Source organism: Hippoglossus stenolepis, chromosome 5 (genome assembly GCF_022539355.2).
Source record: "Hippoglossus stenolepis isolate QCI-W04-F060 chromosome 5, HSTE1.2, whole genome shotgun sequence".
Classification (NCBI taxonomy): domain Eukaryota; kingdom Metazoa; phylum Chordata; class Actinopteri; order Pleuronectiformes; family Pleuronectidae; genus Hippoglossus; species Hippoglossus stenolepis.
In genome coordinates, this window is record NC_061487.1 from 6,677,472 (window position 1) to 6,702,817 (window position 25,346).

The following is a 25,346-nucleotide window of genomic DNA, read 5'->3' on the forward strand; positions in this document are numbered from 1 at the left end:
CCTTAGATTCACATTTTAGACTTTTTAAGGGGTTCTGTTAGTGGAAGAGCAACAGTGGAGTATCAGTATCATAGTACAATCACGTTACCACAATAGAAGCTGTTTGATAATTCTTCCAAACTTGTGATGTTTTGTTAAAAAGACACAGACTGAGCTTGATTCAGGTTTTCATTTGATTTTATTGAAAACGTTATAAAATTATGTGGTGCAGCAGCATATTTAATTTCTCTGATCTTTAACATGTTTCACATTTACACAAACCATCATTGAAAATGGCTTTTAACTGCAAGTTGCCAATGATCATTGTCATGGAGACGAGAACAAAGGGCAGCGCCAGCAGTAAATCAAATCATATACCGCCCCCATGTGTCCGTAAGTGAAACTACACTATCATTAAACACAAAGGAAAAGGTCCTGTTTATTTATTATTACTATTTTTGGCCAGTTCCCGTTTCAGTCTCTGAATTCACTATTTAGTGTTGTCAGAGCTGATGTGCAAATATATGCACTTTAGCCAATCTAAGACATGAACACAGTAACACAGTGAATCCCCCAGACCCACATCTAAATCAATTTGATTTAAGAAGGAAAAAAGCAAACTCTGTGAACTCCTACAAAGTTCTCAAGCCACTGAACCAGGACAGCACAGAATAACGAGCACAGTTTTACATCAGCTAGAGGTTTTAAGGGTTTTTAATTTGCACAGCATCGCTGAGTTCAAAAAAAGAGGCTGAAGTATTTCAAAAGTCTGGATGAGAATGAAGAGTTTTGTATATGTGACAAACGTCAGGACTTCAAAATGATGAACATCCCTCTCTTTTGAACAACAGATTCTGCTGGTTTACATTCAGAAGGAAAGGACTTTATCTTTATACAGCAGCAGTCTAGTTCACAACAAGATCATTAGGAGCTATCGTCACGGATGTACGTGCACACGCGCACACACACACAAGTTAACCACTGATTCTATGACCTTAAGAGACTAAAGCTTTTTTTGTTGACAGTGGAGATTCAGCAAGATCAGAATGCGAAAGGTGTTATTTTCAGTTTGCTTATCGTGTTATATGATAATGACTTTTCTGGATCATTTCTTTTAAATGATGGCAGGAACTTCGTCTCTTTGGCCAAGTGTCTGGTGTCAGATGGTAGTGATGATGATGCTACTCACACTTGGTTTTCCAGGTTTGGGTCAGGCAGGTTTTTTTTTTTTAACTTAAACTAATGACTATTTTGATTATTGATTAATCTGTTGCTCATTTGCTTGACTAATTGATTGGCCTGTAAAATGTCAGAAAATAGTAAAAAAAGCCATGTCTTCAATTTCCTTGTTTCGTCCAGTAGCTGAGACCTGAGGGTCTTCAGTTCACTACCACATAAGCTGCTGCCAGAGAATATTTGACATATTTAATTTAAAAATGACAACTGATTATCAAAATAGCTGTGGATGTATCTTCTGTTGATGAACGATTCATGGACTAAAGGTTTAAAACTGAAGGAAATCAGAAGCATCTGACACGAGATACCCAGTGTGACAGAAATGAGGTGAGATCTCCAACTTACTGACTTACTGTCAGTTTGGTTTCCAGGTGTCAAGTTAAGTTTGGAACATAAAACTGTTTACTGAGGCAACTCACTCCAATGGCTTTGAAATTCGGCTTTGCTTAAAATCAAAAGGAATCTGCGTGAGGTTTAACGGCAGTTGGAGCAGCTCAAGTGAATCTGTTACTTTTATGGCTTTAAAAATAATGAGATCTAAGCTTTGGCTGATTGCATGTGCAATATGGCAACTCCACCCAACACACACACAAGATCGGTTCTCTCCCCCAACCTTTACACAAATTAACTCGACATTAAACCTTCATTTCTTTCGAAAATTGAATTAATTCAACTGGAAAAAGAGATTTGGCATTAAAAAGAAACAGATATTAAATTCACATTCTGATGTGACCGAATGAGCCAACGTTTCAGCAAAGCCTCAACCTTGACAGTGTAGATTCATTACATCAGAGAGGACAGTGAGTACAGCTTCCTGTCAGCAGGATTGTCCTGGATCTGTTTATGAGAATGCTGCCGATTTCTCTGCACCACATTTACCAAAGAAAAAAGAGCTAGAGTACAATCTAGTGTTCAGAATCGATTCACCCTAAAGAAATAACAGTGACATCAAAACATCTACAAAAAAATACCCAAACTATATCTCATATCATGTGTAGTATCGGAAGTTAAATACCTAGAATATGGTACGTCTTGACTTTTTTTGTTTGTTTTTTTTTATTTTTACAAACTCGTTCTTTTCAAGAACAAAGCGTGAGAGGAGAGAACAACTTTAGAGGATTTTCCTCTCCTCTCTGTGACTGAGGGAGGATCCCGCAGCAGTTTTAATAACCTCCAGGGTCAGCGCTTCTAGGAATCACACACCTGAACAGTAAATGAAAACATTTAAACATGTTAACATATTTATATAATAAAAAAAAAAAACTGGGATCAAACTTAAGAACAGGGAAGTACAATCTGTAAAAAACTTATGGGAATCAATAGACCTTAAAGTCATTTTAACTGAAGGTTACAGAAATGTTTTGTTATTGACCAAGCTTGGTTTTAACTGCTGCTCGGCAATAGTGTGGCCAAACTCCTGAAGATACTGAAGACTGCATAGCAATGGACGATAAATGGAATCCAGATCAGTCATCACATCAAAAGACATTACTCTCATCAGCACTGAATGACACAGAACAAAAGCATATTTACAGCGACATGAACTTGACGCTTGTTTTCTAAGACAAAGTGCAGCTGAGAAATGGAATCTGTTTTCAGTTATTGGTCGAGTCACTGGTCACCTCTATCCCTCCTTCCAATACTCTACATTAGCATTTTTTCCCCCTCTTCATCATTCACATGTATAAATAATGTCACGTGCATGATTGCGCACATGTACTTTAAAAATAGAATGAGGTAAATCCGTGTAGTATGACAATTACTAGACGATGCACCAAATGAAAACAGCCCCTTCCGCCCTCACCTCTGTCTGAACGACTCCTGGTTTCACGTAGGCACAGAAACAGTCTACACAGCAAATACGTGTCCATCTGTGTGTCTCTGCATGCGTCTCTGTGTCACCATTCTCCTTCACTCATTTTATTTATTTTCCCATCAAACCTTGTCCTTTCTCCTTCAGTAGCTGCTGAGTGAGAACCCAACCCCCTTCCTCTTTCAGGATTTCCTCTGCCTCACAGTCTCGGAGCTGCCATTCAGTTTGCTGCGCCCAGAGGGGGCGATGGTGCCGCTGTTGCTTAGAGGGCGGTCCCAGTCAGCAGGCACTTCCTGTTTGCGTCGTCGGGTCTCTTTGTAACGAAGTGTGATGTCACTGTGAGAGGATTAAAGGAAAATAGACAACCTGTTAATAGAAAAATCACCTGCAGGAAATCTTCCCACCAGTTACTTTCTGCTCCTCTCACTTTTATGGCTTTTTTCACAGAGGAAAACAGTGATCTTTAAACAGTGATACTGTAAAGTTGCCACCCCAACACGCTGACTAGAACAGTGTGTGTGTGTGTGTGTGTGTGTGTGTGTGTGTGTAAAAACTATCTGCTCTTCTATGTTTCATTTAATGAGAACGTCTCCTGTGTATCACTTTTACATCGGCAGCAAATGTGGTCTGTCCTCTGAACGCTTCACTGGCCACTGAGACAAAAAATGATGTGAAGGGAAATCTGAAAACGTGAAGATGATATGATTCACCACAGCAAAGAGATGCAAAGTGCCATGCAGGATCTGGGTCGAGCAACATCAGTAAAGCTGCTTACAGCAATGCACTGGAGTCTGGATATTCCCTGAAATTTTCTGGAGGGGCCGTTTGTGAGAACACAAATGTCCAAGAAAGTTGCTGCGAACATTTTCCAGGGGACTTTAACCTCCAGCCCCATTTTAAAATTTCAAAAAAATGTCTGAGTTACCCAATATACCTCGGAATGAAGAAAGTGGAGCCATACATGTAGAAGATGCCGGCGAAAATATGTGAAAGACACAGATTTGAGAGCTTTTGGTAATGAGGGCTGACGCCAGTGTCTATGTGCTGTAAACATACTGTGTCCTGCATGCTCTACCCAGGTGCCAGCCCTTGCCTAAAGGTTTCAGAAATGTTCCTGTTGTTGTGAACGTGTCTGACCCAGATAATCTCCTGCTGCGTTCGTCATATGTGAAAAGCAAACTCATGTCTAAAAACAGATGAGTCCAGAGGAGCTCAAAGATGCTTATGGATCAGAATAGGAAAAAACACTGACAGGAGGGAGTGGCCAGGGACAAACACCTATCTCCTGTGCCCACCTTAAATGAATACTAATATTACTAATTAGCATGAGTGGTAGGGACTAGGAGGGTCAGAGGAGGAGAGAGGGAAAATGGAGAGATGTGAGTAATGTCTTAGCTTTTTATAACCAATTTCTTGTCTTAATTTCAAGTTATAACCCAGCCTACTTCTTACCGGAAGAAAAACCGCCACAGAGTCCAGATGAAGATGAGGAAGATTCCTAACAACCAGCACTGCATGACGAAGAAGGGGATGGGCAGCATGATGGTGTTGGGGTCGTACTTGACCACTATGAGGAACTCTGTCACTGTGATTGCTGCCACCAGCCACGCCTGCTGGCCCAGCTTCTTGTGGAACTTCCTGATGGGAAAATAACATAAGGTGTGGTTACAGAACAGTCAAATAACAGGGAGGATGTTGTTACTGTTTAAGGGGAAGCTTATTATGTGCCCTAAACCACAAGTTCAAATCATTGTATCACTCAAGGTCAGTGTTACTCTTACAGCTACACAATGATGTACAAACATAGAGAATTACATAGCTAGACTGTAAGCTCAGTAGAATACGGATGGGAAGCAACATGGTAAACTAACTTCTACATTTTCACACCGGTTTCCCTCCACTGCCATCTGAAACCCAGACTTTACACTACACCGACTTCCACTGAACTGTTTTGGTTGGATTCTACTTCAAGTAATGCCATGGATGGAGCTTCAGTGTGTGTGACAGTGGAAATGTTTCCTCAATGATACCCGAACTGCTTGTTTTCCACATGCGGATGTGATAAGAAGCTTACATCATCAGCCAGGTAAATAAATATGCTCACTCCTTAAGCTGACCTGAAGTCTTGCCAACATCAACCCAACATGGGGCACATAGTGATGCAAGATTTCTTTGTTTGCACTGAACTGGAAAATATGAATGACCTACAATGAACTGCAGCACAGACTGAATGTCCACATAGAATGACTGAAAAGCTGCGTCGGTGCTGTTAGAAGAACACACAAATACACTGTGCTGCTCATCTTTTCTGCCTGAAAAAGCTACTAACGAGTCAAACTCTTCACTCAAACCTGGTTTTTATTACCTTAACATTAGAGCTACCTGCTGTGTGAATGCAAGTTCCAAATGCAATACTTGATCCATGTTATGAATCACTGTTCCAGTAATTTGCACACGTGATCAACATATACGGCCCGACTAACCCCTGCACTGTCCAGCAGTCAGCTGCATGCATGAATGAAAACTCACGGGTCGTCCATGAAGTCATAGATCTCCCTCATGGCGACACCGCCCACGTTGACAAAAAAGACCAGGCGGAGCAGCACCAGGTAGTGTTCAGGGGGCATCCACAACACACACTTCAGGTAAAAGGTGTTCAGCTCTGCCAGGAGGAACTGAGAAGAGGTGAGAAGAGAAAAAGAAACACATCTCAACTTCGGTGCAATGAAATTATAATTTAATAGAATAAAACAGAAGAGGACATTGTTTATTGTAGATCTTCTACATCCTGCAACCATTTAAAAAAAAAATCATATTTACAGTTGTGGGTGGTTGCAGATCATGTTTTCATATACAGTTGAGCTATTACTGATATTTATACTTAATAAAAAAAAAATCTATTCAGCAGAATGGCTGCAGGAAAAAAACGGAGTAAGTCTAAAAAGTCTTGTATAAGGCTATTACATAATCAAAAATGTAAGCAAAATTCAATCAGAAATAGAGAAAAAAAAACGCATTATGATTATCACAGAATAATTTCCTGATATGCAAGTAATAGTTTGAAACTACATATACCTAAATCTGGCATGAATCCATCATGCAGAAAAGTTAGTCAGCAGTGGTTCATGGCAGAAAACATTGGGCTGAATTTTAAGATGAAAAAGCTTCAGCAGTGTCAATACGGTGTATGAGTAAATATATTTAATTCTCCATATTTTCCATTTAAGTAAAGTCATCTCATTCTTTATTGACATTATAACCATTTTGTCAATAAAATACAGGATATTTCTTACCATGAATATAATTCCTAACACAGCGAGCCAGCGTCGAAGGTTGGAGGCGGGCTTCCACTCAAACTTCACCCAACTGTAAGGTGTGAACTGGAATGCTATGCGCTTTATCTTCCCCCTGAGAAGCACACAGCAAAGACACGGTTAGAATTAAACATTTATAAAGATCAAAGATGAAGTTCTGTTTAAAACTACTGAAACAAAACTGAACATTTTACCTATAAATGGGTCATACAACAGAAAAGTAGAAATATAAACTAGAAATATCCCCATGCAGTTATATACCTCTGCCAACTAGAGCAGTTTCAGTCTACATACAGTTAGTTCCAGACTCCGGGTGACCGTGATCTTTGACCACTAAAATCGAATTATTATCTGTGAGCCTAAGTGAACATTTGTGCCAAATTTGAAAGATTCTCTCAAGGCAACAAAGGTTTTTTTGGGTGACCTTGACATTACAACACTCAATTTTAATCAATTCACCCTGGACTTGGGCACTGAATGTTGCAGTGACATAAAAATAGTCTAATTTGTCAGGTTTCAATTCAATAAGAGCAGTGTTCTGAAATCAAATTCGGGTTAATACAGGCAGTTGTTCTCAGCAGAAACTTGGAAAGTCGTACTTGTATGTGGGAATGTTCCACAGGCCCTGCCACTGGTAGGGCTTCATTGACAGCCAGGCCAGGGTCTTCATGCCGCAGTAGATTCCCAGGCTGTTACACACCAAAACATCCATGATCCACTGCAGAGAGACAAAGTACCAGTGTTATCAAAGGTTTAAACAGGGCCTTATACAACTGGGATCAACCTACACTAGTGTGTTAGATTAGACCTTTTCTTAGGACTGTGTGGGCGTACACAGCTTGAGCTCGCCTTAAATCTCATCCCTCTCATTTTAGTTTAGTTGCTTCCTATGGGAAAGTAAAACTGACACTGTATCCATCCTGTAAGACTTAATGACATCCTGCTCCTCCTCAAACCTTAAACCTGGTGAGTTTTGTGAGAGAGAATGAAATGAAAACATCATATGGTGCGTGTACGTTTTCTGAGCCACCATAATCTTTTACGATCATATTTAATGTAAATAATCAATTGTTTGTATAACAACTTAAGTAACTGCTCGTACTTCTTACTGACTCTTAATATGTTTGTACCATCAACACCTGATCTTCATATAATGGCCTGTTTACACTCACTTATTTTGTTGTGAACACTTGCTCTCATTTGTGATGCTTAAACTACGCTGCAGAGTTTCCCATTGGTATAATCAAAGGTACTATCATAAAAACAAATGAGAATCTAATTACTGTCATAAATCTCAATGGCAAAAAATGAAACTGCTTTAATACATCAGGTCATTTTAAACAAATCAATTCTTAAAGTGGAATGCTGCAGCAGTCTGTCCTTGTAAAGAGTTGCACAAGCTTACGCACACTAACAGCAGGTTCGCTGCACCAGTTATTTATGCAAATTTCAGCCTCATTCACTGCACCCCAGTCCTCCGACAGCTTTTATGAGTCAACAAGGAGCATGCAATTATGTTTCTTTTTGTGTTTACTTTTACAGTTATATTTTGTCTACATGTCTTCAATTAATGGGAGTTCTCATGGCGGCTCACAGGAATCTTCCTCTAAAGACAAATTTATAGTTTCTGCCTCCACCAGTCCACTGGGGTCCACTATGGTCCTTGTGACATAGACATTGTCATCCACCCATATCCACTAGGGTACGCACAGACCCCTATGTGGATGTCCGCGTGCAGCCCAAAAAACTGTGACCACGCTGACTATACGCGTCTACTGCGCATGCTCCACATACAAAGTAACCACCTACTGGAATAGAGTGGAATGTGGGATCAGTTATGTATGCGTGGAACGCCAGACCAGACAACTCTCAGCAACTCTTAGCACAGGTCTGAGAACATTCCAAATGTGACTCAGAGTATACTGCCAGAATTAAGCCAGCAGCCACTGCTGCTAAGGCTTGAAGAGCTGGTGTCTGGATGTTGTGAACCATCCGCTGTCTCAGCGAATATGTCAGTGTTTCTATGAAATGTATACACAGGTTTAAGTGTCAGGTGATTCTGTGCTTTCATTCATCTTGAGTGGGCGAACAGGCTTGCGCTTCACATTTTATATCTACTGACTTTCATTTACTTTTATTGATTTAGGATTAGATTTCTCTTGAGACATGATATCGACAGTAATGTAAAACTGTGCAGCACAGCAGCATGTGAGAAAAGAAGAAGATCAGTAATACATGTACGTACGTGATCCCACCAGCACTCAGAGAAGTTAGGTAACTGGTGCTCCAGGCTGTATTCCAGGAACTCGAACATCACACTGATTATCATACACATCCACCAATCCCGGATCACCAGAGTCTGAAGAAGAAAACAGAGCACAGGGTTGGGTGAGTAGGAGGAGGAGAATGGCGTGGAGTAGGAGGAGGTCAGGAAGTTATTTAGAAAGCAATCTAAAATTCTACAATGCTGACAGATAGAACAGAACAGACTGGTGGTTTCTATGTGTTTCACAAAACAGCACAATAGAGACTTGTTGTCAGTCTATTACAGAAAATACAGATCACGTTTTACAGGACAGATTTTTTAAACATGTCAATCATCAGAGAGTCATTTCATTATAAACTGAAACTGAGACTCTTTCAATTATCCAGCCTAATTTTTATGTGTAAATAAATTGCAGGCATTTATTGTTATAAACTCGCAATTGATTTAAGACCTGTCCAAATCCATTTTTATGAGTTTAACAGAAGGAAAATGTTGGTCAATCGTGTAATCACGGTCTGATGCCTAAAGCTCCTCGTATTGTCTTGGCTGGTCAGAGTACTTATTCTGTTTGAAGCTATCCCATTCTGTCATGTTTACTCTCCTCCGTGTTTGTTTGAGTTTGGCTTCCTGTTGTTTACCCTTTCCTTTTTCTGTGCCAAGTAGAGGAAGGCACAGCGGCATACAAATTACCCATAATATTGCCATAAAGAGTCTTTTGCAGCTCAATGAAATGAACATAATCTGACAGAAAGACGTTTTGTCTATCATCACATGGTATATACTCTTACATCACCCACATTAAATGGGTTTTCTGTAACTGATGACTAAGAAGTTGTTTTCATTTTCTGCATGTCAAGGACTGATTGCTGCAAACAGACAAGGTACATATGAGTTTTATGTCCCTTGCTCAACTCCTCTCATGATGACGCAAATGGAGAGCGAGTTTTGAAAGTTGGAGCCAGTCAGTCAGTGCATATTATTGCTCAGTCGTGTTCAGCGTGTGATGCAATCTGCACGCTCACCTTTATATACCATCCCAGGAAGTGAGCTGGAACAAAGCCATCCATCTTGTCCTGTAGAAACAAACCAACATGTTTCTTTAACATGTTCTCATCATGTCAAAATCAGTCTGAACAATAAATAAACAAACTCTTTTTTTTTTTACACCTATTATATCATCAAGACATCTTGACTGATCCACCCAACGTGTCTGAAGGAGAGGTATCACAGGTTGTCCCTTTCTGCAGCTGTAAGTCTGTTCAACCAGTTCTGCTCCCAGTAGAACGAACACACACACACACACACACACACACACACACACACACACACACACACACACACACACACACACACACACACACACACACACACACACACACACACACACACACACACACACACACACACACACACACACGAAACTCAGGTTTAAACTCATTGCTATCTGTGTGCAATTCAATGGCTTTTGTGCAATCCCTTACACTGCATATATTCTGCTCTCACTGTATAGATTCTTGTAATGTATATAGGGTTGCAAAGGGGCGGAAAATTTCCGGAAACTTTCCGGAAACTTTCCATGGGAAGATAAGATCGGGAATTTTGAAAAAAAAAAATGTTTTACCGCAAATTAAACGCTGAGCAATGTATGGAATGCAGCACACGCTGCAAGTTGAATTTCAACCCTGCACAGTGCATTCCTCCATCACATGCACAGATAATTCCCGGTTCTACTCACAAATGGATTAAGTCAAAAATGTAATTTTTAACATTTGTATTTGAAATGTCTGCTTATGACAAAACAAAATGTTTATATTTATGTCTGTATATTACAAGGTAAATACAGTTAGTGTAAATTACCCACAAACAATTAGTTGAGTAAATCAAGCGATAATACATCTGTCACTATTTTCTGACATTAAATGGAATGAACATTTAACAGTAAAAATCAATCCAAATAATTAAAATAGTCATTAGCTGTGTTTATCAGGTCACACACTGGTCCCGTACTATGATTTATTTTTCTTCAACTACATTTGTATAATTTTTTTCATTCCTCGTAATCTGGTACATTTCAGTTTATTATGTTCTTTTAACCAGAAGCCCAAATCTATTTCATTTTGGTTATTATTTATTTCTAGACATCTCTCCATAATTAGACATAAAAAAAAAAAAAGGCTTTTCACATAGCTTGGCTGTAATATATTGGTGCTGTGGTGGTTTGACCCACTCTGAGAGGCTGAAATCGTGCTGACAGACGAGACAGGGCCTGCTCACGCATGGCGGCAGCAGCAGCAGCAGCAGCGGCAGCAGCAGCAGCAGCAGCATCAGACCATCTCCCCAGGGGGGAAGGAGGCCTGTTTGTAACTGATGGGCTACAAACTGCAGTATAGGCACAACCCTCTGGTGCTAGTCAGCATCCAGCCACACTAACTGTGTGTTTGTGTGTGTATGCACAAGAGAGAAGGGAGATGGAAAGAAAAAGACAAAGAGACAGCGAAGGTGATCTGAGGGAGTGTGAATTGATGAGTGAAAGTGAAAGAGGGAAAGAGAGGATTTTGTCAGTTTCACAGCACGTCAGAGGAATGTGTACAGACTCCTTTATTTGAGATCTGGGTCATTTCCTCATCGTAATAACTGAGGATAAAAGTAGACCATAATATAAATAACAGCACCAGGACAGAAATATCACTTCTTGGAGAGCAGCCTCATACTGAGTGGTTCTGCTACAAAATAAAGTCTGCTTCCAACAGAAATGTGTAGATGTTTTCCCAAAGAGACTTAGTCATACAAACCTCCATAACATGTGATATAGAGTAAAATGAAATGCATCAAATAAATAGTCTCACCCAGATGTTGTGGAAGGGGTCAGTGGTGTTTCCTGGGTCATACATGAGGCAGTTCCCTCCATAGTCGCGCTCTGGCAGGGGGACCCCCAGTTTGGGGTCAATGTACTTCATGAACTGTCTTCCATCGTGCACCGTCTGGAAAACAGAAGACAGAGGGGAAGTATGGAAAGTGTCAGCACTTACTGTTCCTGAAAAGAGACACAGAGGCAAACTGAGATCACAAGACCGATGTAAGGATTACTCACTGAAGAAAACTGTCTTCAAATTTTTTTGCTAGTGTCCAGGCCTGATGAGATTTTGTTTTCTAGCTGTAAACGGTTGCTGTATTATAGGGTCTCACTCAGTGATAGTCATTTAAATTAAAGCTTGGGTGTGAAGTTCTAGATGAGGAAGCAGATCCCACAAGAAAAAGCACCAGTGAACGGAGTGGAACATTAAAAACAAAAAGCCAATATTTTGTTTGTTATGGTTTTAAGATTTATGGCCTTCGCCAGATCGTTTCTCAGAGTGTTGCTGTGTTGCTTTGGTTCCTGGACATTAAAAAACTAATGGTCAATGTAAAAAAAAAGTCAGGTCTGTAAGAGCTCTGGTGCCTTGTTCTGGGAGCAGAGTGCATCACCAAAATGTTCAAGTTTAACACCTGAGAGAGACGTGCATGCCCTATCACTGACATAGTCTCAGTGTGCATGTGATTGCTATACGGGTTTGCTGTGATGATTTAAGGTTGCCAGAGGTAGAAAGAATGCTAATTACCTCTGCAAAGGAGGTTATGTATTCACCCCCCTTCTCCACCTCTGTTGGTTGGTTTGTTTAACTGTAAGCAAGATTACACAAAAACTATGGGATGGATTACCATGGAAACTGGTGAAAGGCTGTGGAATGGTTCAGGGAAAAAGCCATAACATTTTGATGTGGCGCTGGATCACGGGGCGGATCCAGGAATTTCCCTTCACTTTCTTTAACATAGTGAGATAGCAAATGTTTTTGAATATTTTCCTTGATTTCTCAGACAATAATTCATGGGTCTTGACATGTTTAGGGACTGATATTTATGAGTGTGTGCAATTTGATACAGATCCAAATATCTAGTGAGTTTAAATGTAGTTTCATAAGGAGACTTTTGGGCCTTGGTTGAGGTATGCATTCTATTGAGTGCCATTCTAGTTTACAACTGTTGTCCCTTGGCAGGTAAAAAAAAAAACGTGAGAAAAAACTGAGTAACAAATACAGACACCAGTATACAAATACACAAATTAAAAAAAAGGTCAAAACAAATTACACTCAGTCCCAATTAAATGTTTGTTCATGTATGCATGCCCCTCTGAATGTTTAAATGTGAGTGTTTCAGTCAGTCATGGCATCACCACCATCAGTGGACCCACCTGGAATAGGATGAAGATGAGGAAGAGCTCGTAGACAACAGTGACACAAAGCCAGAACCGCCAGTAAGCTGCATTGAGAGTGAGAGGGTGTGAGAAACTTTAGAAACAACTTATACTGGACATTTGCTGTGTCACTTCAAACAAGAAATAAAAAGAAAACCGAAGTACATCTGGGACTGAATATGACATCGGTTTTAGTCTCTCTGTGAAGTGAATATGGACCCGTCTGAAATGAGGCCAAAGCATCCTTCTGAGATGTCATGGTTTTAATATTTAGTAGAATCATGAACTAATATCCTACAAAAGAATGTACCTTTTTAAATTCAAGTGTTAGTGTTAAAGTAATATCTTTTTTAGACAAATTTATAAGCTGAGCTTCCGGTGACAGTCCCAGCCGCTCGTCCATGGGGAGTTGCAGATTATAAAATCTGAAACTCCCACCTGGTCGTTTTCCCAAGATACAAACCTGTGGAACTTCAGCACAACTGAACGACAACAACTGAACCTACTCTGCTGCTTCAACAGGTTAGGGTGTATGACACACTCACTCACTCACTACACTATTAAACACAAAATACTGAAACCCCTTGTCTTTCACTCCACAAAAGGAGGGTTCGAGAAGCTACAAGTTAAGCAACAACGGCGGCACAAATTATTGTGTCCCACTTCACGTCAACAACGACCGACAATATTAAGCGCGTGACTCAGTGCGTGACTGTCCTTCACACCCTGTTATCTTCCTTCCTCCCTGCTTTCCCCTCTGGAGTAAGTAGTGTGTTGTGTGAGAGAAGAGATGTGTCTACATAAGCTGGTTAAACTTAAATAACAAACTACTTTAAGAAATTAATTGTTTTTCAATATAAGCATCCATTCATTGTGTGTCGCAGATTGGAGAAAAAAAAAGGGACAATGTTATAGTTAGGCTGATAAACACCACCTATGTGGATTGATGAAGTCTTGAAAACAATTGTACAAATAAATATATACCGACGGTGATGTCAAAACCAACAAACAACAAATAAGTTCACAAGAACAACTACAAATAAACTCAAACACCTGCATCCTTCAATCTTCATGCAGACTCATGCCACAGCGCTTCCGCTGCATTAAGGCACCATACAGTTACATTTCGGAGTTTTTAAATCAAGCAGGGATTACAGGTATGATAATAAACCTCGAGTTTAAGTTCAAGTGATTAAACAGGCCTCCAATTTCTGTGATTTCTGTGTAAAAGTTGTGTGTGTGTTAGTACAGTATACTCCCCTTTCTCTCTCGACTCTGCCCTCAAATCCATCAGCTTCTTTGTTGTTACATTTCATAGGGTTTAATAGGTTTCTGATTTTAATGTCCACTCTCTTTAGCACTTTGTTGTACAAAAAATATATATATTTATTTTTAATACGTCCTCTTTCCTTCTTCTACCTTCCAGATTCACACAAATATCAAAGGTGTTTTGTATTACATTGACATGGCTCTTACAAATCATATCTATTTTTCGTTTTTAATTGGCAACACAAAAAACAGAAGCTCAGAGCTCTTTAATTAAGCATCACTGTTGCTGTTCTTACCTGCACCTTAATTGGAAATAATCACCTACATCAGAATGTGCTATTACACTATTCAGTTACAATAACTGGGACTTATCGGTTGTCATGTAATGCAAACCATGTAAAATACCTCACCTGCTTTCAACTGAATTTTTCATCGACACAGACATCTCCTTTACTTTGTTTACTACATTAACCTTGATTCCCAGCCCTCACAGGACCTAAATATCATATCAGACACTAACATGAGACTGTTGAGCGACGCAGTGGTTACAGCTCACAAGTTAGCAAAGCTGTTAACAGATGCATTTCAGCCTCCTCACTTACACAGGGCAAACAAGTGCATGTGATTCAAAGATGAAGGAAACATCTCTGTAACATGATTCATTTATTCATGTGTAATTTATTGACAAACTCTTGACTTTTCTTTAGTGTTTGTTTGGCATTTTAGCCTTTATTAACCAGCTGATAATATACAGAGAAACAATATACAAGATAGGAGAGCGATGGGTATGAAATGAAACAAGGTTCCCCAGATATATGGGGAAAAGTGCTTTTGCTGAGATAAGTGGCATAAAGATCATAAAACACTGGGGTTAGGGTTGAGCAGACTAGGGTGACAGACTAGAAAAGTAATTTCCCCTTAAATGAATGTGATAAATGTAACGATCTTACCTGGATGTGGTCTGGTGAAGGGTCCATCTTTGGCCTGTGTCACTCCAAAACAGAGAAACACAAGAATGCTGGCTACAATCCCCCTAAAGGAGCACAATTAGAAACACAGAAATGTAAATGTAATGTAAGTTGAGATCTTAAACGTTGGACTTTGATGCTGCACTTGAAGTTGTGTGCAGTGTTTAATTACCCAAGTGTGATGCTCTATTCTTATAATAACATGAACTATCTTTTGTTGCTTCAGTGTAAAGTGAACAGTGTTTTGCACTGTCTCTCTCCAACACACTGACCTGTCTGTCAGTGGCTGGAGGACCATCAAAACATCCAAAATGGTTTTACTGTCACAACAAATCCTCATCATCCTTGTTGGAAAACTGTCCTCATGTCATCTGATAACTTTCTGCACGGATCGGACACTTTCACTTTGTAACGGCCGTATCAGACTAAGTATTGATAACTAGTTATGTGGGCACTACCACTGATACACAAAAATAAAGCAAATAGGTGTTATGTCTCTAAAACAATAAACAGTTCTCTGTTATCAGGTTGTGTTACATTAATGTGTTGAGATGTGAAAACCAGGAGACAACATAGCTGCTTTCAGACATGCACTGACCTCCACAGTTCCTATGTTTATTTTCTATGGAGGAGGTGCAAGTGTGAATGCAAATGTCTGAGATACACGCTCAGCAGTCTCTGAGGACTTTCTCCGCCTGGCCACCTGGTATAATGTCTGTAGAAATCCAGGAGAAGTCGATGTGAAAACACAGCAGGGGATCTCCACGGGATTCACCGCTAGCGAGCGGGGGGGGTTGATAGAGCTTCAGACACAAAAATGAAGAAAACTAAAAGTTACCAAATGTCTAGATGAGATGTCTAGAGAGTTTGTGGAGATAAAAGCCAACGTTGGTGTCTGTGTGTTGTCAAGAAAATCTCGCTCCACCTCTCGCCTGAGAAATGTGGAGGGTTTTTTGCTTTTGTGATCGCGTCTGTGCAGAGAACTTCCTACTGCGTTGTGCATGTGTGAAAGACAAACTGCGGGTTAGTTCCGTAGACAATTCTCTGGATTTTACCCACAGGTCATGTCTGAAAACAGCTCACGAGGACACTTCTCTGAACTTCGTGTGGCAGCAGGAGAGTCTGTGATTGGATGATTGACTGTACAAGTGTGAGTGGGTAGAAAGTAAGAGTTTTTGATTAGGAGAGTACATCAGTGTGTCAAAGTGGGGTTAAATGTGTGTGAACGAGTGAGCGTGTGGGATTAGACCAACAATGTTTCAAAATATGTGAGAGAGGATGAGTGAAGATGACGGTGTGTGAATGAGTATGTGACAGAGATTCGGACAGTGAGTGTGTGTGTGTGTGTTTGTTTGTTTGTTGCTGCCAGGAAGAAGCTCTAGGGTCTTTATCTCAACAAGCCTGACTGCAGCAAATCCTGTTAAGCACATTCCCACAACACACACATACTTTATGCAGCCTTCTCGTGATTACAGTGTCCTATCAATGCCATTAGTTAAATAGCAAATTAAATTTAAAATATCAAAGCAGCTCAAAATAATTAAAGGAACTTTTTTACATATCGTTGGTTAATATGATCCATTAAAAAAAGTTGGAATTTCCTTTGTTTACATCTCCACACACTCATCTGAGCCTGGTCCTTGGCAACAGAAAGGAGCTTATAGGAACCTGAACCATCTCAACTGGCTCCTCGCCACACGAAGGAGTGGCAGCTCTAATCGGATGTCTCACAGATGTCTGACCTAACTGTGTCTCTCAAGGTGAGTCCAGCCACCTTACAGAGAAAACTCATTTTGGATGCTTGTACTCATAATTTCCCTCCTCCAGTCACTAGCCCCCAGCTCAGCTTCCTCTTCAACACAATGGCCAACGTTACTGTACCAATCTGCCTGTTGATCTCTGTCGAAGACACTTAAACCTCCTTCATTTGGGACCGAAACTCGCTCCCAAGTTGAGAACTTCATGTTTAAAAATAGAGACCTAAAGTAAGAAGTCAAATCTAAGAACAAACCAATGCCACTTTACCTCAAAGGGATATGAGACCACACCCACAAACACACCAGCATTTACAATACCAGTTAATTGGTATATTCTGAGGATTTGCTCATAGTAACCTTATGCTATGATTTCACATTAAAGTGAACCACCCATACAGTTGAGAGGCACTGAGGTATGGTGTGTCTCTACGTTTCTATAGCTCAGTGTTACATACTGGCTTGCACATTATCTCTGTGTTAAAGACAATAACACATGAATGAAATGAAAGCCTGAGATTCATGCTCATCGTTTTCATAGTCATCAGGTTTTGATTTTTCTGTGAAAGGTTTCATTGAGTGACATGTGGCCTTGAAGACTGGCGTTGAATTCTACTGAATATGGAAATGATCCAGTTTTGAATGATGAATTCTGGATCTCATCCATGTACTTTCATGCTAAATTATGTGATTATTGGCTGGTTTAGTTATGTGACCCGATAGGCAAGTATGAACAGCGAGAGAACAAGGGACAAAAAGAGACAAATACTATAAAGGCTGCTTACAAGCTAAACAAATTTTCTCTCAAGCTAAACTTCTGCCAACTATTTAATCAAACTTGAGTACAATCAAAAGGCCACACTGGATTAAGTGGTCCTTTTTTGGGCAGCCAGCAGGGTCCTGCAGGGACACAGAGGAAATGACGAGAACAGCCTACTGACCTTTTGGTGTTGTAGGCCGTGTCCTGGGGGGTTTCTTCCAACAGCGTGACGTAGACCAAAGCACAAGTCAGAATGAACAGTACTGTGACAGTATGGGCTCGCCTGCAGAGAGAACAACAGAGAGGGGGTTATTAATATAAAAAAGATGATATCTGAAACCACAGAGGGAGAATGTTTAGCAGGATTAATGCACCGTAATTCTGTCTGTAACATCCACATTAATATGTTTTACATTTAAAAAATACTGTTGCAGATCAGATAGTATTAATGCAAAAATAGGCTGATAACAAACAGGAGATTACTCAACAAAGTGTCCTAACAGAGACTCAAACATCCTGCTTGGGGCTGAAAAAACTTTTTTCTAGTCATCAAGAGTAAAATAAAAGTGATGAAAAAGGAAAATGGAGATGAGATGAAATAGGTTACTGTTGGGAAAGTGGCTTAGTTCTGCTGAAAATAGAACAAAACGTTGTGCAACAACCAAAACAAATATACACGATGAGATAAGCATTTTATAACCAAGCTCAACATTTTCCTTCATATAAAGTTAGGAAGAGATGTCAAAAACGGCTTTCAATTTATTGTCTGTGTGTCGAACCTGTCTGATTGCAGACTGACCTTACCTAAGGCTGTGTATGGCCTCTGGAACTAAAAACAATTATTCACTTCAGTTGACAGGTTGAACTTCAGGTTTCATGTCGTGCTATTGGCCAAAGCTCATACAGTATCTCCACATCACACCACAGCACAGAACAAACATGGCCTTTGTCAACATTGCACACTATAGTAGCTAGATAATTGTATGCTATCTGTACACAGGGTGCAAATGAATCGTGAATGATCTTTGGAAAACTGACAAGAAATAATAGCAAGATCCTTTATGAGAGAGAATGAGGTGTGGTAGGAGCACTGGAGGAGTCAGTGCAAGGTTTCAATACAATACTATAGAAGATTAGATTGATCGGATGGCCAGTAGTCATTATTGTTCAGGATGTACAAATGAAATAAAGAGAACAGTATTTATTTAAATCACCCAGAGTCAGGGTCAAATGTCTGACCTATTGCAGATCTTGAATTGGCTGTCAATAATGCCCAATCAACTTAGTCTAAACACTGACAGACACCAAACAGTGTGGTGAACAAGTTAAGTGTGAAGTTAATAGACAGGCAAAAATAATTCTAAAAGTCCTGGATTAACCCCAAAATGTAATGGGTTCTTCCTGGGGTCATGCTCAACCCCTCTGCAAAATTTCAGAAATCAGTTCAGTTGTTTTTGCGTAATCCTGCTAAATAAACAAACTAATCCACCAGCAATCAAATGGACAGGGGTGAAAACATAATCTTCTTGGTTGAGGTAAGAATGCAACATATCTTTCTGTCCTGTAATTTCTTGGTGATTTTTGACAGACATATGCCAAATCTGATATATCTGGGATGAACCAAGAGCGTAAATAATATTAGTGCCACAGATATCTTCATCAGACTCTGGATAAGATATTTCCTCATGCGTACGAAGAGACCAGAATAGAACTAAATGGAAAGAGAATATTAGACTTATATCAAACAGGTGGCCATGAACGTGCCAACATATGGGGGCATGTCTCAGCATCAGACAACATGATGTGCAGTGGCTGTGTATCCTTCAGCTCATTTGAATGTTGTTTTGCTCCCCAGAGGCAGAAAAACTATTCATGTAACTTTTCTTAATTAACACTGTGAGTGTAGTTTGGTCCTTTAAGCACTTTTAACTAGCAAAGCAATACACAAACATGAAACCATGTCCCAGAGCTTGCTCAGTGATGTGTGCCTGACAAAGCTACCCTTCCAGAGATTGACAAAGCAGTCTGGAGTTGTTTCAGCCACACTGAGCCGTGTTTGCCATCATTATAGGAAATTAAAGAAAATGTGACCTGAAGCAGAGGTGTGGCTCCTTTATGTGTTTAACAAAGTTTTGGGATAGCGATAGAGGCCAATGGGACGGATGCAGATATGGAGTCTTCAGGGAACTTGGTAAACACAAGACAAAATAACACCAGTCTTATAATTGAAGGCATATTTGCATGGTTTCAGAAGCTTCTATTGGATTTTGATCACTGCGGTCACCCCCTTAACCTTGGCTCAGTCCTTGTCATGGAGATGGCAGACCAGGTGTTATTAGCATGTTCTCCCTGTTCCTTGACCTTATCAACCTGCCTTATTTGGCAGGAGACACAAGGGAGGACCTGGCTTGGCTCTTGCCTAGCAACCACAGAACATCGCTGGGAATGAAAAGACACAGTGGAAAGACCAGTCTTGTGCAACTGAGAGGCAGGCTAAGCTTAGACTGAAACTTGCCACTAAGAGTAAGACAGTACATCCAGTTCAAATGAGCGACTGATAATTATAGTCTGTGTATGTAGAAATATCCTGATGTTGTCCTGAGGTTGACCGTGAGGCTGAAACAGGTTTTTTTGGCAAAAAAATCCTGACCAACCATCTTGAAATTGCGTATAATTGTATGTAAATGTCCAGCCACTGGTGTGCAAAAATTTCAGTTGGTATCCGTTATAGTTTCAGAGATATGGAGGCTTTAAAAGGGGGGCATGTCTGAAAGAAACCAAACCAATGATGTTATCCCTGTTTGGTTCTCACTGTGTAATAAAGCCCTTATGCTTGACCTGTAGTGCGAAGCAAGATTCATAGTTAGCGAGGTAACAGCAGATTTAACTCTGGGTGTTGAATGTTAAGATGGTTGATTGCTTTTTACCAGGGTACATCACTATGGTAACTTATGCTGAACATTCATAATTGATTAAAAACAACAAGGATTGGGTGGAAACAAAGTTAGAAAATAACCAGCTAATACAAAGAATAGGGAAAGGTAAGAGACAGAAGAATAGGGAGCAGAGGCATGTGGGAAACGGCCCCTTAACCTATTTTTCATGCCCCATAAGTCTTTCAAACAAGCCAAAAATATATTTGCACTAGATTGTTAAGTAAATCGCACTGATTACGCAAAGTATGAAGCAAAACCAAAAGGGACAGTCTGTTTCTAACCGTATCAGGTCTATTTCCAACATACACTACACCCCTTTTCTAAAAAAAAAAAACTTCCCCCTGTTCCAATGTTTGCTTACAAAGCAGATTGCATGATGCCACATGGTTACTCTCCTTGACAACCAGGGGAAGCTGTTAAACTCTAACACAACTCCCACATCCAGCCACTGTGTTTCAGAGGAATCCACAACAAGCAACCAAATTTCTCTAGGGTATGGTTTGATTAACAGCCACTTTATTCACTGTAAGTGAGTCAGCTGCTAAAAATTGTTAATTATGATTTAATTTGAGTTTAATTCACTTTTTGAAAAGAAATATGGTGACTTCTGTCAGAAAAGACTAAGATATACTACGCATTTTCACTATTATTTAGCTTCTTGATTCCAATGTGTTTGTGCCTGCATTCATAGATCTTCAGTGCCATATGACTCACACTGTCCACAAAGCCATTCTCCATTATTAGATCTCTATTATATCCACAGTGGGAGTGCCAACAAACCACTGCGAGACCACATTCCTTCACAGTAATAACCTACATCACAAGCAGCATGACATAGAGCTGCTCATCACATTGAGTCAGCAGATGGTCAAAACCATGACATTTTGATACAGCATCTTCATATTGCATCATGGGATTTGTCTACACTCAGTTGCCAGGTTATCAGGTACAACTAGCTGAAATGAATACTGTCTAATGTCACAAACCCATGATAGATCCTACCTCCATGAAGGCTATAATCGTTTCATCTGTTGGAACTGGTTTAATGGAGGTGTTTATTCAGCTATATGGTCACTAGGTCAGATGTAGTTTGTGCTGCAAAGTATTTATTTAGAAGCAATGAAAAGGTACAGCATAGCTATGGGCACTCAATGCACAGCCTCTGCTTTTAGTCAGTAGCTCGGGGTAGTCAAGAGTCGCCCCGAACGGATGAATGAATAACACACATTGGACAACAACAAAAAACCCACCAACACCCATTGATAGAGATGTTCTGCTGCCAAAGATATAGCTTAGCAGATTTTTTAATGCCCCCTGCTTTAAGCGCAAAGAGGAGCTGGGACACGCACACGCACTCAAAACACACACACTCACACTTTAATCAGGCTTAAATATTCCTGGAGTAACAGGTTGAAAGGCCACGGTAGCTGCAAATTTAACGAAAGCTGCAGGAGAGAATGTCACTTTTCCAGACTGGCCTCATGCTCTCATATAAATAAACCTGCATCCTGCACATGCCAACGACCTCTGTCGCTTGTGGGTGCATGCACAACACACTCGTCCAGTTTACCGCATGGACAGTGAAGACAGATATCAACGGGCTGCATAGACGGCTGTCTTTACTTCCAGTCTGTCATTGATATCTTTCTGCAGAGCAGGCTGGGATATTAACTTTTCTCGTGTCAGCAACCAGCTCTGACTGTGCAGTGTCACTTATAGCAAACCACAGAATCCTTGTGGAGTAACCTTTGGGGATTCCCTCCGATTACTTTGCATTTGAGCACCGAACTGTATGTCGGCCTGACCTCAGACCTCCTCTGTGGATCTTAAAGAATTGGAACAGGATCAAAGCATTAGTGTGATTAATGGAGGTGTCATGGGCCTGTCTTTCAGTTCACCTTGAAACCTGAACCCCACCATGCTGTCACCGGACACATGCATCTTCCTGCAGCGGCTTCTCCCGATCTGAACTGATTTCGTGTATGTGCTGCTACTACACCACCTTCTCTTGTGATGATGCAGCATTCATTCTGACATTTTGCATTGTTGTCACTGTCAGCCAGCACTCACCAGAAGAAGGTGTTGGTCCCGTCGTCGTACACCTCGCACTCGGTGTTCCTCCGGAAGAGGCTCTCCCTGGAGCTCTGCTTCATCACCTTGGCTTTGATCGGGGCGCTCTGACCCGGACAGCCCGGCTCAGCCGCGCCGTTATTGACCTGCTCGGCGGCGGATGCGGCAGTGGCGCACTTCGCGGCGGCGTTGATCGCAGCCGCGCCGCTTCTCCTCGACTCGGGCTTGGTCATGGCTTGGCTTCGGACGGACCGACCGCCCCTGGCTGCTTTACAGTAATCCTGAGCGGGTTAGGTTTGTATCGCTGAGCTCCGCTCCCGTGCACCGTCATCCGCGTCAGCCCCACCCAGGTGACTGTCAGCATCCTGTGGGTGGTCGGAGGGAAGAGATCGTTAAAAGGGACGAGGGCGGAGGGAACAACCTGGAAACCACATCCTGCTGGTGGGTGAGAGGTTGAACACCACCCAGCCACACTCAGCACCACAGTCAAACACAACAGTGTAACACAACAGTATAACACAACAGTGTAACACAACAGTTTAACACAATGCAGACAGACACATTTCCACTAAAAGAGCTCAACAGTCAGGTAGCAACAATGCTAACCACTGTGTAACGTTAATGAGTATCTGCTGCTAAACAAACCTCAATATCTCTGCAGCGAGGACTGAAGCATCCCTTTCATTAACTTGGCTAACTATCTAGCTAGCTGTCTGTAGCAGGCTAACTAACCACGCTAAGAAGGCTTAGTTCACTGACAGTCCTGTTAGCAATTAGCCGGTGTAAACCCATCATTGTTACCTCGCACGTTATTCCACCAGTTCACGTGGGTTAGACAATGACGTTGGATCTAAGCTTAGCATTACTCACCAGCTGAATGTATGGGATTGCTGAGTGGAGGAGTTGAGGAGATGCTAACGCTACATTAGCACACCCGCCTGAGACTGGCTGCAAGGACAGAAAGAAAGAATAATCTGGAGACTGTCGCACTGAGACTGGTTCAGTTACACAAACACAGACCGTGAACTGTGTGCTCACTCCAGGCACATCACATGGACATGCGTCGCTCACTGTCAAGGTACGGGTGCAAACAACTTCACATCCGGCCCATCGCCGTCAAACTAAAAACACCCATAAACCCACACATGATGAAACGCTTTTATTTTGAAATGAAGATATATAGATCGGAAGACCTGTGTCCGCTGCTTCCCGGTGCTTTGTGGAGTTGACAGGATGACCTATCTGGCGGATTTAGCTGCGGATCAGCGTTGTTTACAACAGCTGAAGACATCAAGTCAACGTGTGAACCTCCCATAGCAACAGCGGGCAGAATAAAAGCCATTTGCAACAGAACGATTCTTCATCGGGCCACTTGGTAAAAGCATGGTGTCGGAAAACAGCGTCCAAACAACATGTTTTCAGTCACGTCTGTCGTCACTTCCGTGTAACTGCACCGCATACGTCACACAGATTTGTTAAATAAAAAGACAACTACACGAATAATATTAATCATTTTTAATTCATTTTATAGAAATTATAAGTGTTCAATGGTTATGATGAATCAATGGCTTTTAATTCTAACACCTTCACATTATTATATGATATTATATTATATTACCTTATGCTTAAATAATAGATATAAGTCTGGTTGTCCAGTGAAATAATTACTTAAATGTTTCTCATTTTCTAATGATCCATCAAGGTTTTATTCATAGCTGGTTTAAACTAAAAAAAACTCTAGTGTCCAGTTGTAAATGTTGGGTAAGGTTGATACATGTTTTCAGTTTATGTTATTTGCAGTTGCCCTTTGGACCATTGCAGGAGACTTTCTGATGAATAACAGAGATAAACAAATAAACAACCAAGTTGAATTTTTGATGAACAGGAAAACCAGTCAAATGTTCCCAACGTAGGAAAAAACGCTGCTCTTATCAAGGCATGCTGATCTGTAATTGTTTTATTAACCATTGATAGCTGTTAGTTACACATTATGATACCACAATTCATAACTTTTCTTTCTCTCTTTTGGAGTTTTCACCATAGCACCATCCTCAAGGTATGGAGCCACTTTCTGTTCTTTAACAACTGTTACAGGGGCTGTTAATGGTTTTCTGAGCAGTCACTGCTCAGCCAAATGATGTTTGTTTGGATTACATCATGGATTTTACTGAATAAGATCCATTCAGAGGCTCGTCCTCGAGACTTGATTTCATGGCCGGGAAAAACCCTCAGCTGACAACACAGGGCAAAAACAACGTTATCTCTCTCTTGTGTAACCAGAGTTATGGACTCCGGTTCAGAAGTAACGGACTGGAGGATTTCCAGTTTGGAAAATCTCCCATTTTCACTCAGCTGTATCTTGGAGGAAAATGTACCTTTTATCCCAATAGATTTTTGTGGGTCAAAGATTATCACCTTTGAGCAGTTGGTAATTATTATTATTAATAATAATAATAATAATAATAATAATAATAATAATAATAATAATAATAATAATAATAATAATAGTATAGTGATTCAACCTCTACATTTTTTTATCGAAATTTGAGGGTGATCAAGTGCCATTTGGTCACCTGTTTGCATTTGGGTGTGTGTGTGTGTGTCTACAACATTCTCCACAGGCTGGATGGGGCATACTGACACTTTAGCAGCCATTTTGGATCATAAAGTGTGAGGACAGAGGTTTAGTATTTGTGAGGGTAAATAAATAGCAGGAGTAGCCCTGGGCTTTTTAGTATTTGTTTGACCTC

The 25,346-nt window shown here is 40.6% G+C and overlaps 1 protein-coding gene across 1 annotated transcript; it reads right to left on the reverse strand.

The window, feature by feature from the left end:
• Nucleotides 1–159: 159 nt before the first annotated feature.
• ptdss2 (phosphatidylserine synthase 2) lies at nucleotides 160–24,017 on the reverse strand. The gene is made up of 14 exons (XM_035156892.2): nucleotides 23,790–24,017; nucleotides 23,467–23,544; nucleotides 22,597–22,961; nucleotides 17,772–17,873; nucleotides 15,059–15,141; nucleotides 12,837–12,904; nucleotides 11,455–11,589; nucleotides 9,631–9,681; nucleotides 8,588–8,701; nucleotides 6,942–7,060; nucleotides 6,322–6,436; nucleotides 5,558–5,703; nucleotides 4,481–4,666; nucleotides 160–3,364 (listed from the first exon to the last, which is right to left on the reverse strand). Exons 3-14 carry the CDS (start codon nucleotides 22,827–22,829, stop codon nucleotides 3,211–3,213), a joined length of 1,506 nt encoding a protein of 501 aa, XP_035012783.1. The 5' UTR covers nucleotides 22,830–22,961; nucleotides 23,467–23,544; nucleotides 23,790–24,017; the 3' UTR covers nucleotides 160–3,210.
• Nucleotides 24,018–25,346: the final 1,329 nt, after the last annotated feature.

Bases quoted from the DNA above. Each gene is read 5' to 3' on its own strand.
- ptdss2 (XM_035156892.2), bottom strand. From the start codon at position 22,829: ATGACCAAGCCCGAGTCGAGGAGAAGCGGCGCGGCTGCGATCAACGCC. The intron at 11,590-12,836 runs GTGGGTCCACTG...TCTGTTTTCCAG, and splicing joins TCATCTTCATCCTATTCCAG to ACGGTGCACGATGGAAGACA. The intron at 4,667-5,557 runs GTGAGTTTTCAT...TTTTCCCATCAG, and splicing joins TATGACTTCATGGACGACCC to GAAGTTCCACAAGAAGCTGG.